Raw genomic sequence first — 14,344 nt, forward strand, 5'->3', positions numbered from 1 at the left:
ATCGACGAGTGAATCACTCTTTTTATGTTTACAGAAAAATATATGAATAGATGAAAAGGAATTTGTACGAGACACTGAGCTTAGCCTTTAGCTTGGTTACCATTGCTTGAACTTTTGATCTTGGTTTTAAGCTCTTCGTGTGTTTCTGGATCCTTTTTTTTCCCCCCTCCCTTGATCCCAGCATGAACTTTATTCAATCATCTGCCGTGCTGAAACATTTCAACCTTTCGACAAATAAGAGCCAACATTCCATTATTTCTCATTTCTCAGCGTGACACAAACACCAAGGCTGGGAATTTAGAGCAGCCATGCAAAAGTCTCTGTTGGACGAAAGACAGGATAGTCTGCGCAATAATCAAAGGGTAAGAATATTACTTGAATCATTTCCGCAAGATGTTGGGACATCCTCGGATGGCCTTACTTCTGTTTTCTCTCACGTGAATTCATGTGCGAGTCACACTTTCAGAATGGGACATCTCTTTCTGTTTAAAGTCTAAAAATATACTTGACATTCACTCGCCATCTTAACACAAGAGGCTGAGAACCACCCAGTTCTTAATACCCCCTCCCCCGCCAGATATTCAAGTAAAACTAACACAATGGAAGCTCTTTTTGCCTTCAAAACAATGGCGGCGATTGTTCGTAAGCTTTATACATTCTCGGAGAAAAAAAAACATCCTGATTATAAATAAAAGTCCTTGAGATGTTTCCCCAGGATGAGGAATGTCGTGAACGTTTCTGTACCGTATAAAAATTCAAAAGTAGGACACTAAACAGAAATCTTTCATTGTCATTCAATTGTGACACACACTCGAGGTTTAGCGGGCCTAATCTGCCGTTGATCACGGTTATAGTCAATCAGTGGCTAGCCTCTATCACAAAGTTGTAAAACGTAGAAACTTTGGTTTGATTATTAAACATTTTAAAGGTCTATACGCCTCCCGTGGTACAAAGTCCAGAACATGCCAGTATTTCAGCTCGTGGATGAAACCTTGTATTGTAAACTGGACATTTATTCACAGCTGTGATCCCGCGAAGGGCACATTGTTAGCTTACAAGATAGCTCTGCGTAGAGGGCACATTGTTAGCTTACATGCTAGCTCTGGGTGGAAGGCTTTGTTTAGGGTTAAACACAACCCACAACCGGTCCTCACGCCATCCGCTGCGACAAATATGGTTTGGGGCTTTGGCCTGCAAATTCCTCAATGAGTGAAAATAAAAAGCCTGGAAAGCGTCACGGCTCCCGCGTGGTTTGAAAGAGGGCGTGCTCTTTTGTCAAAAAGAGGATATGAGCTGCACATGTACGACTTGGTCTGTTGTGAAGCACATTAGCATCCCAGAGAACTCCAGTTTTCCCAAACCTGTTCCTGCACGGGGGTCTTATTGTTCTGCAAAGAGCTGCTGGCATTATAATTCAGAAGTCTGGCTCCTTTTGGCGCTTTTTAACTGCGTTGGCTACATCATTTTTGTTGGCTCTGTGTCACAAGATTTTAAATGAGACAACCGTCCTGCAGCCTTAAACAGGTTATGCAGCCAAATCCTTCCCCCCCCCCTCCCCCCCGACCCCTCCCCCACCCCTCCACAAGTGTGTGACCGTAAACAGTTTGACGTTTACTACAAACACTTCCAGCCCTTCCCCCTGCCTCCCTCCTTCTTTCCCTCCACCAGCAACGAACAAGGACAACCTTTCCTCCTTGCCGGCTTCACTGAACAGTAACAGAAGCTTCTTAGTTTCATATTGGACTCGATCAGGGGTCACTTATACCAAGTGTTGCCAATTCCTCAGCAAGCATGGTTGCTTGATTCTGGCTATTGGAAAAAATGGCTGGAATAAATGAAGACCGAGTTGGAAAGATTGATTCTATGTGGGCGCTAAGATCAGGGAACCTTGCACATCCACCATGTTGGAATGTCATAATATTCATTAACTATCCAGCCTTTGTATGCGGAAACGTTTTCAAGGATGTTTCTGGGACACAGCGTTTCTCAGTCAGTCATTAAAGCGCGCTCTTCTCAGCTTTACGGCTTCCTGCTAAGCAAACAAACCATCTACTTCCTGTACAGGTTTCCTTTCTTCGCAGCAACTCCGCTTTAACACAAAACCAATCTATCGTTCCAGAGTACTAGTTTAATCAACTTTTTATTTTATTTTTTGTAAACATCTGTTGGTACTAAACTGCTTTTTTGAAACAGACCTCAAACCTCTCCTGCCATGTCAGGTTCAGGTATATCACCACGTTCACCACATAAGCTTTGCATTTGATCTTATCTCAGCTTAGTAGCAAAACTCAGTTTCGACCTCTGACCCCCGACATGGAAAGTGACCTTCTCCCCTTTAGTCTCTTATAGCCTTTGTCATTCAAACGCTTAAGCTCTCAGGACTTTTACCTCTGACTAACCTTGAGTGAAAGGAGGCCTCAATTGGGCCAAAGAGTAAGGAGCAAATGAAGGGCAAGTTTCTCTTCCGTACTTTGCCGTTAAGTCCCCACCCAGCTGCTTTAAAGGCTACCGCTACTACTCACCTGTTCGGTTTCAGCCACCCCCCCAACCCCCACGCAACCAACCCCCTTCGGTCTCCTCCTTGGTCCAAACTCCTCCTCTGACCCCCCTTTTGCCTGGCAGGTAGGTATAAAGGTATGCTAATTTGAAGCCGCCTATCTTCTCTGCTTGGGCAAGGGAGGAATACGTCAGGCTTGCAGAGAGGGGGAGAGAGAGAGAGAAGCGGGAGAGTGTGTGTGTGTGTGTGAGAGAGAGAGAGCGAGAGAGAGAGAGAGAGGCGGAGTAGGCAAGATAAAGTTAAAGACAATTGGATTGGCTGCTCTCGGACTGACACTGCAAGCATGGGGCTGGGAGTAAGTATTGGAACTTGTTGCTCACATGCTCTGGCCTAGTTTTGTTGAAGTCTTGTGGTTCACTTTGAGATGAAGTTGAGGCTAAATTTTGCTTTCAGTCATGCGAGTCTTTTCACAGTACTTGCTGACTGACTGACATTTAAGAAATGATTAGCACATGTTTGTTTGAGTTTGTTTGAGTAAGAAAGAGGCAGACTTTTTTTCACCTCACTTACAGGTAGACTCATTTTGTCCTTTTTATCCTTTTGATCCAGAGAGGGAAAGATGAGTACAAACTCGCCGCCACGTCTGATGGCAACAGCAAGAAAAACAAGAAGGCGAAAGAAAAAAAGGATATGGATGACCTAAAGAAAGAAGTGGATCTGGTGAGTTCTCCGCGTAAATGGCCGGAAAAATGTAGCGACCTTTGTGAACCCGCAAAGCAAGACCGCCTTGGACGCATGACCCGACTTAGGCTCTGTCACGCCGCCGTCGGCTGCCATTGGTTAGTAAGCGCCGTGGCCCGGACAAACACTCGATTTTGACCTCGCGTCACATGAAAGGAGGCTGTGTGCCCTCAATTTCACAAGAGCTGCTTTTGCTAACAGACACAGTCGCCGTGATGTGTTAGTCATTTCGCGCTGTGAGTTATTAAATCTTCTCGGAGGGAAGCAGGAATAACCATTATGGGCGCTTTTTTGCCACAGAAGTGCAAACTTGTGCAAATTGAAGTGTTGCTGCACAGTGTTGTTGCACAAAATTGACATTTTAGCCTTTTGGTTTCCCCCCCAGTATGAATATGCTTTCAAATTCTCTTAAGTCTCAAGAAGAAAATGACTTGAGAGAGAAGTTGCGTTCGCCATTCTGCAGCCTTAGTGGACTATTTGCTAGGTAGGAGGAGCTTTGCAAATCTTCTATCTGTGTTTGGAACAATGAAGGACAGTGTGACCTTCAGATATGACAATGTCCTTCAACTAGGTCAGGTCAAGATGTGGTCGTTTGCCCAAACTATCTAATGAATGTAAACTTTTAACAGTCCAACTCCCAATCAGATAACGTAAAGTGTTAAAACTATTTGTTTAATTAATGTTTGTTCAATTGTCTTGTCTGACAAGGTCACGCTGATGAGTGCTTGTTAAGATCAACTTCCGTACGCATTGTTCCATTGTTACCGGCAATCGTTATTGAAAGAGCAACAAAAGGTTACAAATTGCTCCGTCGGTAACATAAAAGGTCATAAATTAGCTCTATGGGTGAAATATTAATGATTATGAGCTTCGGCGTGTCTCAAAGTCCTCGAAGCACAGAGCCGTACCATAAGGACTGTATCAACAGCGTGGCGTCACGTCCGATCCTCCCGATCTTTGTTGAAGTCAAGAAACAATGGCAGCAGTAGTGAAACAATGACGAAGCTGTTAATGATTATGTCTTTCTTCACATATCCAACAATGCAAAAGTCTGAAACGGAACTCAGGCTGAGTTGGACTTTTTAGTCCTGCTTGAACTTTGAAACATATTTTGAATGCCTGTCGAATTTGGAAGTCAGAGTCAGATACAGTACCGGTAGTTCATCATGTAAATTTTATTTGGGTTTTTCCTGGTGGGTGTTGAAACACAAATTCTGCGTAGGTGCATGCATGCATGAGCGTCACACCTTCTTGTTCATTCGTATTGCACTTGGTTACATCACTTTTACTAAGTCAACACGTGAAACAGTCCATAAACCACGTTGACGCGGCTATTGTTAAATGTACACAAGCAACCTTGCAGAGCAGCTGATATTCTTCAGCTGACCATTTCTGACTTCTTGCAGCTTCGCCCACACGTTAGACTTTTCAATATGCAGCAGACACTTTTATTCATGGACTCATCTTCAAATTGTATTGTATTCTGTAGATCCATATTTCCTATTTTCGTCTTTGAGTTCCCTCTTGGAGACATGATGGTGGATTTTTCTCTTCTTTCTCACTGAAAATTTCATTGTCCCTCTTCTTCTCTAGGATGATCACAAGCTCACCTTGGATGAGCTTCATAGGAAGTACGGAACCGACCTCGCCAGGGTAAGTTTTCATTGTGTGTTATGAATATTGTAATAAAATGAAATGAAATAAAACAACGGTAAAAAAATAGATTGACATATTATTAGACTTGATCATTATGTATCCGTGTAGGGAAGAGTAATTTACATCTTCATGTCCATGGCTGCTTTCAATTGAGCAATTTCCTGATGAATTTTGTCAAACAAATTTCAGTTTAGCTTAAAGGTGACCTGGCAGTGCTTGAATAGGATCTGATGACAAGACACAATATAACCTCACATAGAGCAGACACTGAACTCATGTTGATTATCTACTGAAACTTGATCTGTCTCAGTTTTCCCCTAAACAAAGTCTTCATTCTCATTGACTTTGTCAACTCCCACTTTTTTTTTTTCTTTACTACAAAAACATGACCTTGACTGAGAGTCTGAGTACATTCTGCTCCGGAATAGCACAACCTCTCTCTCCTTGCCACTTTCACACATGTAATTTTGGACACAGCACCTTCTATGCATTTTTTTTTTTAAATCAACCGAGCATGAATCCCCAGCTTGCATATACTCCCTCGTTTGATTCATGTATTCTTTCTTATCTTTACGATTGTATTTAGGGTCTGTCCTCCTCCAAAGCAAAGGAGATTCTTCTCCGGGATGGTCCGAACGCTCTGACGCCGCCACCCACTACCCCCGAGTGGGTGAAGTTCTGTCGACAGGTAAAATTAATTCATATGAATTCAGCGTTCACCATTTGGCCACTGTGTTTATTGTGAATATCTCCTTGCCAGCTTTTTGGAGGTTTCTCAATGCTTCTCTGGATTGGAGCCATCCTCTGCTTCCTTGCTTACGGCATCCAGGCGGCATCCGAAGATGAACCCGCCAATGATAACGTAAAACAGTCTTTGTGAGTGTGACAGTCATGTTTATTTTTGGGACAGTTTGTTGAACCAGTCTTGTTCTTGTAGTTGTACCTGGGTGTTGTGCTTTCTGCCGTCGTCATCATCACCGGTTGCTTCTCCTACTACCAAGAGGCCAAGAGCTCCAAGATCATGGAGTCCTTCAAAAATCTGGTCCCACAGGTGAGCTTTAGCTAATCCACATCATAGTAATCACAAAGTGATATGCCTCTAAATATAAACTGGTTTGTAGCAAGCCTTGGTTATCCGTGACGGAGAGAAGAACAACATAAATGCAGAGGAGGTGGTGGCGGGAGACTTGGTGGAGGTTAAAGGTGGAGACAGGATTCCGGCGGATCTGCGAATCATCTCTGCCCATGGTTGCAAGGTTGTTATTCATCTCTGGAAACAGACATTTGTTTGGTATGCTGCTTGGGAGCAGCCAACATAATTTGGTTTGTTTCGCCCATCCAGGTGGACAATTCCTCTTTGACCGGTGAATCCGAGCCACAGACCCGTACTCCAGACTTCTCTAATGACAACCCACTGGAGACCAGGAATATTGCTTTCTTCTCTACCAACTGCATTGAAGGTCTCGCTTCTGATAAACCACCAGTAAGTTATTCGTTTTGAGAACATTGAATGACTTTTGAAAGTCTTTATTCAGGCACGGCCAGAGGAATCGTCATCAATACCGGAGACCGCACCGTCATGGGTCGCATTGCCACCTTAGCGTCAAGTCTAGAAGGCGGCAAAACTCCCATTGCCGTCGAGATCGAGCATTTCATCCACATCATCACTGGCGTGGCTGTTTTCCTGGGTGTGTCCTTTTTCATCCTATCCCTCATTCTCGGGTACGGCTGGCTGGAAGCCGTCATCTTCCTCATTGGCATCATCGTGGCCAACGTGCCGGAGGGTCTTTTGGCTACCGTCACTGTGAGTCCCAAGCCTTTGCCCAACCTCAGTGGGCTCGCTCTCGCATCTAATCGGCTTCTCGTCTTTAGGTATGTCTAACTTTGACTGCCAAGCGTATGGCCAAGAAGAACTGCTTGGTGAAGAATCTGGAAGCCGTCGAGACTCTGGGCTCCACTTCCACCATCTGCTCAGACAAGACTGGCACCTTGACCCAAAACAGGATGACGGTTGCTCACATGTGGTTCGACAACCAGATACACGAGGCGGACACGACTGAAAACCAGAGCGGGACATCTTTTGACAGAAGCTCTGAGTCCTGGGCTGCCCTGGCCAGAATTGCCGGACTCTGTAACCGTGCTGTCTTCTTGGCAGAGCAGAGCAACATTCCCATCCTAAAGGTATTAACTTGTTTTGGTTTCATCACTTTGTCAGATCCTGAACGTTTTGGTTTAGTTCACTGCTGCAACAAAAACTGAATAGTTGACCTCTGATACGAGACAAAAAAATATGCTTTCTTATTATGTCATGCTTAATTAATTGGTTGAGAAGACATGTCATTCATATGAAGGTTTTGATGAAATTAAAAAGACTCAGTGAGTTTCTCCGCAGTATGAGCTAGCAAATAAAAACGCCCACAACAAATCAACTATGCAACAAATTTTCATGAAAGCTTGAAATGTTTTCATAAATAACTTTTGCTACTTGGCAGATATGCAGATCAATTCTTTAATGAGCGCCACCAAACTGTGCGGAAGAACCCCGTGGTGCTTGTAACGTGTTTACTGATCTGACTACTTTCGATTGACAGAGGGACGTGGCTGGAGATGCCTCGGAGGCTGCTCTGCTCAAATGCATTGAGTTGTGCTGTGGCTCGGTCAAAAGCATACGAGAAAAATACCAAAAGGTTGCTGAAATCCCCTTCAACTCCACCAACAAGTACCAGGTAAACAGCAAAAAAAGTGCCCATAAGCTACTCACCTACGCCCCCTAGCGGATGGAGTCTTTATATCTTTATATCTTTGTGATACAATTTTTCGATCTGTTTTACATTTCTTGTGTCTTGGTGAACTTCTCATTCGAGTTTTATATTTGTGTTTACCTGACTCGATTTGCAGCTCTCCATCCATAAGAACTCAACCCCTGGAGAGAGCAAACATCTGCTGGTCATGAAGGGTGCCCCAGAGAGAATTTTGGATCGCTGCTCCACCATCATGATGCACGGCAAAGAGCAGACACTGGATGAGGAAATGAAAGACGCTTTCCAGAATGCCTACGTTGAGCTAGGAGGACTTGGAGAGAGAGTGCTCGGTAAGTCCTTGGTAGATCAAAATCCTAAAGTCAGGAATGGACTCCGGATAAGTAGTACTTGAATATTCTACATCGCTCCAAAAACACCAAAAATACATACAAAAATGTATGTACAATTAAAAATTCACATCGGCCTTTTTCTAGGTTTCTGCCATTTCAATTTGCCCGATGACCAGTTCCCTGAAGGCTTTGCGTTTGACACCGAAGAGGTCAACTTTCCGACTGAGAAGTTATGCTTCATTGGCCTCATGTCCATGATTGATCCTCCTCGTGCCGCCGTGCCAGATGCTGTTGGAAAATGCAGAAGCGCCGGCATCAAGGTAAAACTTGCCGACCAATTGTATCTCTTTCTATCAATGACCATACTTTTCTCTCCTCCCAAAGGTTATCATGGTAACAGGCGATCATCCAATCACAGCCAAGGCCATCGCCAAGGGTGTGGGCATCATCTCTGAAGGCAATGAGACAGTTGAAGATATTGCGACTCGCTTGAACGTTCCAATATCCGAGGTCAACCCCAGGTTTGTACCCACCTCAGACCTTGTGACCGTTGGCATTTGGAAATCCTCACGGCATTCAAATACATCATCTTGCTTAAGCTGATCTTTAAATCACTGTCTGCACTGCACTCAGCATAAATGCTTCTACCCCCGAGTCATTGCAGACAAATAAATCTTCACGTTCACAAACACATTTATCATTCCGCTTGTGCCTCTAGAATTCCTAACTTCGCCGCCCTAGGTACGGACAAAATATTTTATTGTAAAGATTTGTAGCCTGCTTTTTCAGTAAATTGGCTCATCTGAGGTGAGCTGGCTTTTAGTCACTGTGTCCCTTTCAGAGTGAACGCTCCAAAGAAGGACACAAAACCCGGCACCTTTGTTGCAAATCTGATACGATCTCAGAAACTGGCAAATAGCTGGGTCGACTTCTACGGCCATTTTGTTTAGCTATCTGAGATTCGGGACAGCCGCTGAAAAGATCTGAAACCTTCGTCTTCGAGGGTTTGTGCGAAAGAGACTTATGTCAGTGAGATAAAACACCGCAACTGCCACTCAAGAGTACAAAGTGATTCAGCATCAATGTTTGTGGGGTTGCTCACAAGTTTTTTTCTCTGTTCAGTTTTTTCTTCCCCAAATTTTTGTATTTGCACATTTTGTCAAAAATGTCTAGTTTATATTATTTTCTTTCTGCAATGTTCCTCAACTGGTAGATCTGTCACTCATTCTTGGTGCTTCAGAATCAACCTCCATTTTTTTTTTTTTACGTTTCCCATTGACAATTCAGAAATGACAATTCTGTCAACCAGTAAAAATAGCCTGGAATATTCACATAAATTATGTTCCAAACCTATAAAATGGAAACATGAGTATTGTGGTTAACTGAACCAAACTAGGATGTCAACTAAAACTACTTTGACTTCCTGTTCAGGGATGCTAAGGCCTGTGTTGTCCACGGTGGTGAGCTGAAGGATATGACCTCAGAGCAACTGGATGACATCCTCAAGCACCACACCGAGATTGTCTTTGCCAGAACCTCCCCGCAACAGAAGCTAATCATTGTGGAGGGTTGCCAGCGACAGGTCAGACATTGTCGTACGTACGCGTGACAACAATTCATGCAAAGTTGTTGACAGCTCTTGTCGTTCGCTCGTCGCCATACAGGGAGCCATCGTTGCCGTGACCGGCGACGGCGTCAACGACTCTCCGGCTCTGAAGAAAGCCGACATCGGCGTCGCCATGGGGATTGCCGGATCGGACGTCTCCAAGCAGGCGGCTGACATGATCCTGCTGGATGACAACTTCGCTTCCATTGTTACTGGAGTTGAAGAAGGTACTGTGGCGTTTTTAAGACAACCTATCTAAATTTAACTCCTTTCTTATCGAGTAATATTTGTGCTTGTATTACTTTGGTCAGGCCGCCTGATCTTTGACAACTTGAAGAAGTCCATCGCCTACACACTAACCAGCAACATCCCTGAGATTTCGCCTTTCCTCCTCTTTATTATTGCCAATATCCCTCTGCCTCTGGGAACCGTCACCATCCTCTGTATTGACCTGGGAACCGACATGGTGGGTGTCGAATATCTTTCGGTCAACTTTGGTCACAATGCCTTGGCGTTTGTGCCCAGATAAGTAACATTGTTCCCAACCCGACAGGTCCCGGCTATCTCACTGGCTTACGAAGCAGCTGAGAGCGATATCATGAAGAGGCAGCCCAGAAACCCCAAAACAGACAAACTGGTGAACGAGAGGCTCATCAGCATTGCCTACGGACAAATCGGTACATTTATTATCAATGCCCAGCTTGCCCGTCCCAGACAGGAAGCTCACCTGCAGTGTTTTTTTATCGCAGTTCTTTAGTTGAGTACTCTTGATCCTCCACTAGGTATGATGCAAGCCACAGCGGGCTTCTTCACATACTTTGTGATCTTGGCCGAAAACGGCTTCCTGCCGATGGACTTACTTGGCATTCGAGTTCTCTGGGATGACAAATATGTAAATGACCTGGAGGACAGCTACGGACAGCAATGGGTCAGTGGTTCTCATAGAAGGCAGCGCCTAAAATGACAAATGTGGTCAGAAAGAGGCTAAACAATTTTTTTATATGATTTTTTTATCCAGACATATGAGCGTAGGAAGATTATCGAGTTCACCTGCCACACGTCCTTTTTCGCAAGTATCGTCATTGTGCAATGGGCCGATTTGATCATCTGCAAGACAAGGAGGAACTCTATCCTGCAGCAAGGCATGAAGTACGTTCATGGTGGTGTGATGGAACCGAGATGTTTCATCTGGGAAAAAAAAAACTTGTAGCATCAACAGCACAAAATCAAACATGGGAAATAACTGTTGATTGTTTTTGATCTTAGGAACCGCATCCTTATCTTTGGACTGTTTGAAGAGACAGCCCTGGCTGCTTTCCTGTCATACTGCCCTGGCATGGACGTTGCCCTAAGAATGTACCCACTCAAGTGAGTAAATATGCACAATCATTGCCCATCCATCCATCCATCCATCCATCCATCCATCCATCCATCCATCCATCCATCCACCCACCTACCCACCCACCCCTAACCCATCCATCCAACCCTAATCAATCCATCCATCCATCCATCCATCCATCCATCCATCCATCCATCCATCCATCCATCCATCCATCCCCCACCTACCCACCTACCCACCCCTAACCCATCCATCCATCCATCCATCCACCCTAACTTCTCTGCCTTCCTGTTCCATGACCTCAGGCCGACTTGGTGGTTCTGCGCCTTCCCCTATTCACTGCTTATCTTCCTCTATGATGAAGCAAGAAGATACATTCTCAGACGCAACCCAGGCGGTAAGACTATTTATCCTCTTCTATCTGCACGCACTTTAATAGCATTCCACACATTTAGCAAAGAAGCGAGGTTATAGTTTGTCATCCTCTCTTGGTAGCAAGACGAAGGGTAGTTTTTATAATGCTCTGAAAGAGCGAGGAGCTACTTTTCCTACTGGACTGACATCAGCATTCAGAACGAGGCTGACCCAATATGTGCATGCATTTATATCATTCAATGCCTCAATGCGGGTCAGCGAGCCGCGGCAGATGGTGGGGTCCTTGTGGGATTTGAACTCTCAACTCAGCCATTGGTGATGCTTGAATCTACCCACCGCCTGAGCAAAACTCGTAGAACCTGTATGCGGGAAGAACCTGTGTGCGGGCTTAGGAGAATGCAGCTGTGTTTTGAGTGTGTGTGTTTGTGTGTGTGTGTACTCCATCTGAGCCTTGCAACATACATGGGTGAGTGCTGCTCATCCATGTTGAACAATGTGACTCTGTCACAATTGCACCCAAAGCATATCTGGCACAGCTTAACATTCATACAGGTTAAAACGTTTGCTATGTAAGAGGCTCAACAAAATTTGATTTTTTTTAACTCGAGGATGTCGTCATTAACTCGGGGATTCACGCAACATTCGCTAATCTTTTCTGAACTGTAACAGTAATGGCTGCCACATTCACAATAAGATGATGCTGATATATACTGTATTTTTTTTTTATAGAAACCAGGAGTGAGCTTTTTTTTCAAACTGTTGAATTGCTTTTCAAGACCCATACGAAAATCAATAACGTACTTATTTATTTTTTATTATGAGGTAGCCGTACTTTATGCACACCTGAAGGAAATAACTTCTCGATTTTTATTTTATTAATCTGTTTTTGCTATAATGTGATCACATTTATTGATATGACATCATAATTCCTAATATCAGCCCCATAATTACCTGGTCGATAATTATCGTGCATCCATGGAGAATCCTCTCTGAACGACTCTCTGGCAAAGAGGCTAATTGTGTCTCCTTTGATTTCCAGGTTGGGTGGAGCAGGAGACGTACTACTGAGCCAGAGTTGAACGTTATGTACTGCCATGTTACATACTAGTATGAGGCAACACACAGATTCCATCAATAAATTAATTTCTTGATTACATGTCAATAAACAACACTCAACTATTATGTAACAAGGCTACTTGAGACTTATTTATGCTTTTATTTGTGCTTGATCTGTCATGTGGAAACTGCACCAGCAAATAGATTTTCAGCCTCCTGGAATTGTCCGCAAAGTTAGAGCTCAGCAAACAGAGTATTTAAACGAAACATTAACTGAGTGAGATTCTGCTAGTCCACTAATCATTCCATCTGTCAATCGTGTCAGCGTTATCTAGCACGACCAGAAAGAGTAAGAGTATGTCAGAGCATTGTGTGTGTGTGTCCATTATCTCAAGAGCCTGTGTTTGCAAAAGGGTCACACTGTTGAACATTGATGCAACGAGGCCCTCAGTGAAAATGAACAGAGACGCAACCATCGACTCTCTGTTTACCTTGGTCATCATTAAGGATCCTTCACTCCTCTCGTCTGTGTAGCCTTTGCATGTTCATGCATACTGACAGGGAAATGATTGCAACTTGAGAGTCTGGATAATAATAAGAAAATAATAAGAATAAAATAATAAGAATAATATCAAGGGAAGGGTGATCGTTTTTGTAATCAGTTATGAAAGGCAGTGGTTGACATATGCAGCTAAATGGTGTTTTTTTTGGGGTTTTTTTTCAATACTTTAGTGACAAAAATTCACCACTAGCTCCAAAAAGAAATATTCTAATTCAAGATTCTGAAAAAGAAACGGTGTCGGTTTTAGTAGAAGTTTGTAGCCTAATGGTGAATAACTGAGGAGACTCAACAATGATGCCTAGTGGTGCCAGACAACCCCCTGAGGCAACATTTTAGCAGTCTGTGCCATAAAAGAAACATTAAAAAAAAAGACGGATAGAAGAAAATAATGGCCTCAGTTTGGCTGCGGATGTGTTTTTGTTGATGCTTTGCTACAAATATTCCTGACAAATTCTCATGCCAATAAACAATTCAACTATGGGGGGCGGAGAGAGGGAGAGAAAGAGAGAAAAGGAGAGAGAGCGACCAGGTCGACATTATCATGCCTTCATCCTCCGTTCACAAGCACCAGAACGTGCCTGTTGCTATGGCAACTCATTTGAGAACCCCCCCCCCCCCTTTCAGACTCTCTCCTTCCAACATCTAAATAAAATCTATGCTATTTATAGAGCAAAACTAACAACACGCAAGCGACACCGATCGCACATGCGAGGATGCAAACGCAAAACGAAAATAAGAGCTCACAAACACGCGCACGTGCACGCGCACAGAGCTGCTGCTGCGCACCAATCTGTGCCTTCAGTCCACCAGGGCTTTTGTTTGGTCATTTGGTGATTTAGGAAGTTTGAAGTTTCCAGTGTCCCAAGCTTCATTGTGAAGTCCACGGCGAAGTATCAGAAACACAGTCCGTTTCAGAAAAAGCTGAACAGCGGGCTACTGTGCGCGCGCGCGCGCTCCAACACAAGGCAACAAGAAATGGGCCACCAGGCTCTGCTTGCATAGTTTGTCAGCGGTATTGGCTGCAGTGTGTTTTAATCTCTAACCAATTGGATCTCAGGAAGGGTGACAAAAGTGGACTGAACATACTGAAGCCAGCATAGCGCTCCCAACCGAGGCAGCGAGCCAGAGAATCCTGTTTGAAGAAACAATGAGCAGGGGCTCCACTTGTCAGGGGAGGAGAACCGCGGATATGCCAAGTGGGCCCCACATCCAAAAGGGGCCAATCCATGTGTGCGTGCGTGTGTGTGTGTATGACAAATTCCGTTCGATGCCACTTTTTCGTGTCACAAAAGAGAAAATTGCTCATCAACGTGTGAATGAGAATTTGGAAACAAGCAAGCTGGCTGCACGCAAAGCGCCATGCACACCAGCTGTCAAACCGGGTGAGGTGTGGATGAATCAGTCACTGTGTGTGGTAGGTG

General features: G+C 44.2%; 1 protein-coding gene across 2 annotated transcripts; it reads left to right on the forward strand.

The window, feature by feature from the left end:
- The first annotated feature begins 44 nt into the window (after positions 1–44).
- LOC147062673 (sodium/potassium-transporting ATPase subunit alpha-1) lies at positions 45–12,495 on the forward strand. 2 transcript variants are annotated; one of them, XM_085917034.1, is made up of 23 exons: positions 45–362; positions 3,107–3,217; positions 4,832–4,891; positions 5,481–5,582; positions 5,655–5,756; positions 5,832–5,945; positions 6,016–6,150; positions 6,237–6,354; positions 6,430–6,698; positions 6,767–7,075; positions 7,486–7,620; positions 7,793–7,985; positions 8,130–8,305; positions 8,370–8,506; positions 9,417–9,567; positions 9,650–9,818; positions 9,903–10,057; positions 10,145–10,268; positions 10,374–10,519; positions 10,610–10,740; positions 10,858–10,959; positions 11,236–11,327; positions 12,345–12,495. In XM_085917034.1, the coding sequence occupies exons 1-23, from the start codon at positions 309–311 to the stop codon at positions 12,371–12,373; spliced, it is 3,114 nt and encodes a 1,037-aa protein (XP_085773160.1). In that variant the 5' UTR covers positions 45–308; the 3' UTR covers positions 12,374–12,495. The 2 variants fall into 2 exon arrangements, with proteins under 2 accessions (XP_085773160.1, XP_085773169.1); XM_085917043.1 differs by lacking the exon at positions 45–362 and adding an exon at positions 2,641–2,852.
- The last annotated feature ends 1,849 nt before the right edge of the window (positions 12,496–14,344 follow it).

This window comes from Syngnathus leptorhynchus, chromosome 1 (assembly GCF_054491065.1).
Source record: "Syngnathus leptorhynchus isolate UIUO chromosome 1, UIUO_Slep, whole genome shotgun sequence".
Classification (NCBI taxonomy): Eukaryota; Metazoa; Chordata; class Actinopteri; order Syngnathiformes; family Syngnathidae; genus Syngnathus; species Syngnathus leptorhynchus.

What these genes read in the sequence shown, in the direction of transcription:
- LOC147062673 (XM_085917034.1), top strand. Translation starts at nt 309, where the DNA reads ATGCAAAAGTCTCTGTTGGACGAAAGACAGGATAGTCTGCGCAATAAT. An exon ending in ACTCCACCAACAAGTACCAG is followed by an intron (nt 7,621 to 7,792) that starts GTAAACAGCAAA and finishes CTCGATTTGCAG; the next exon opens with CTCTCCATCCATAAGAACTC. An exon ending in ATATCCGAGGTCAACCCCAG is followed by an intron (nt 8,507 to 9,416) that starts GTTTGTACCCAC and finishes CTTCCTGTTCAG; the next exon opens with GGATGCTAAGGCCTGTGTTG.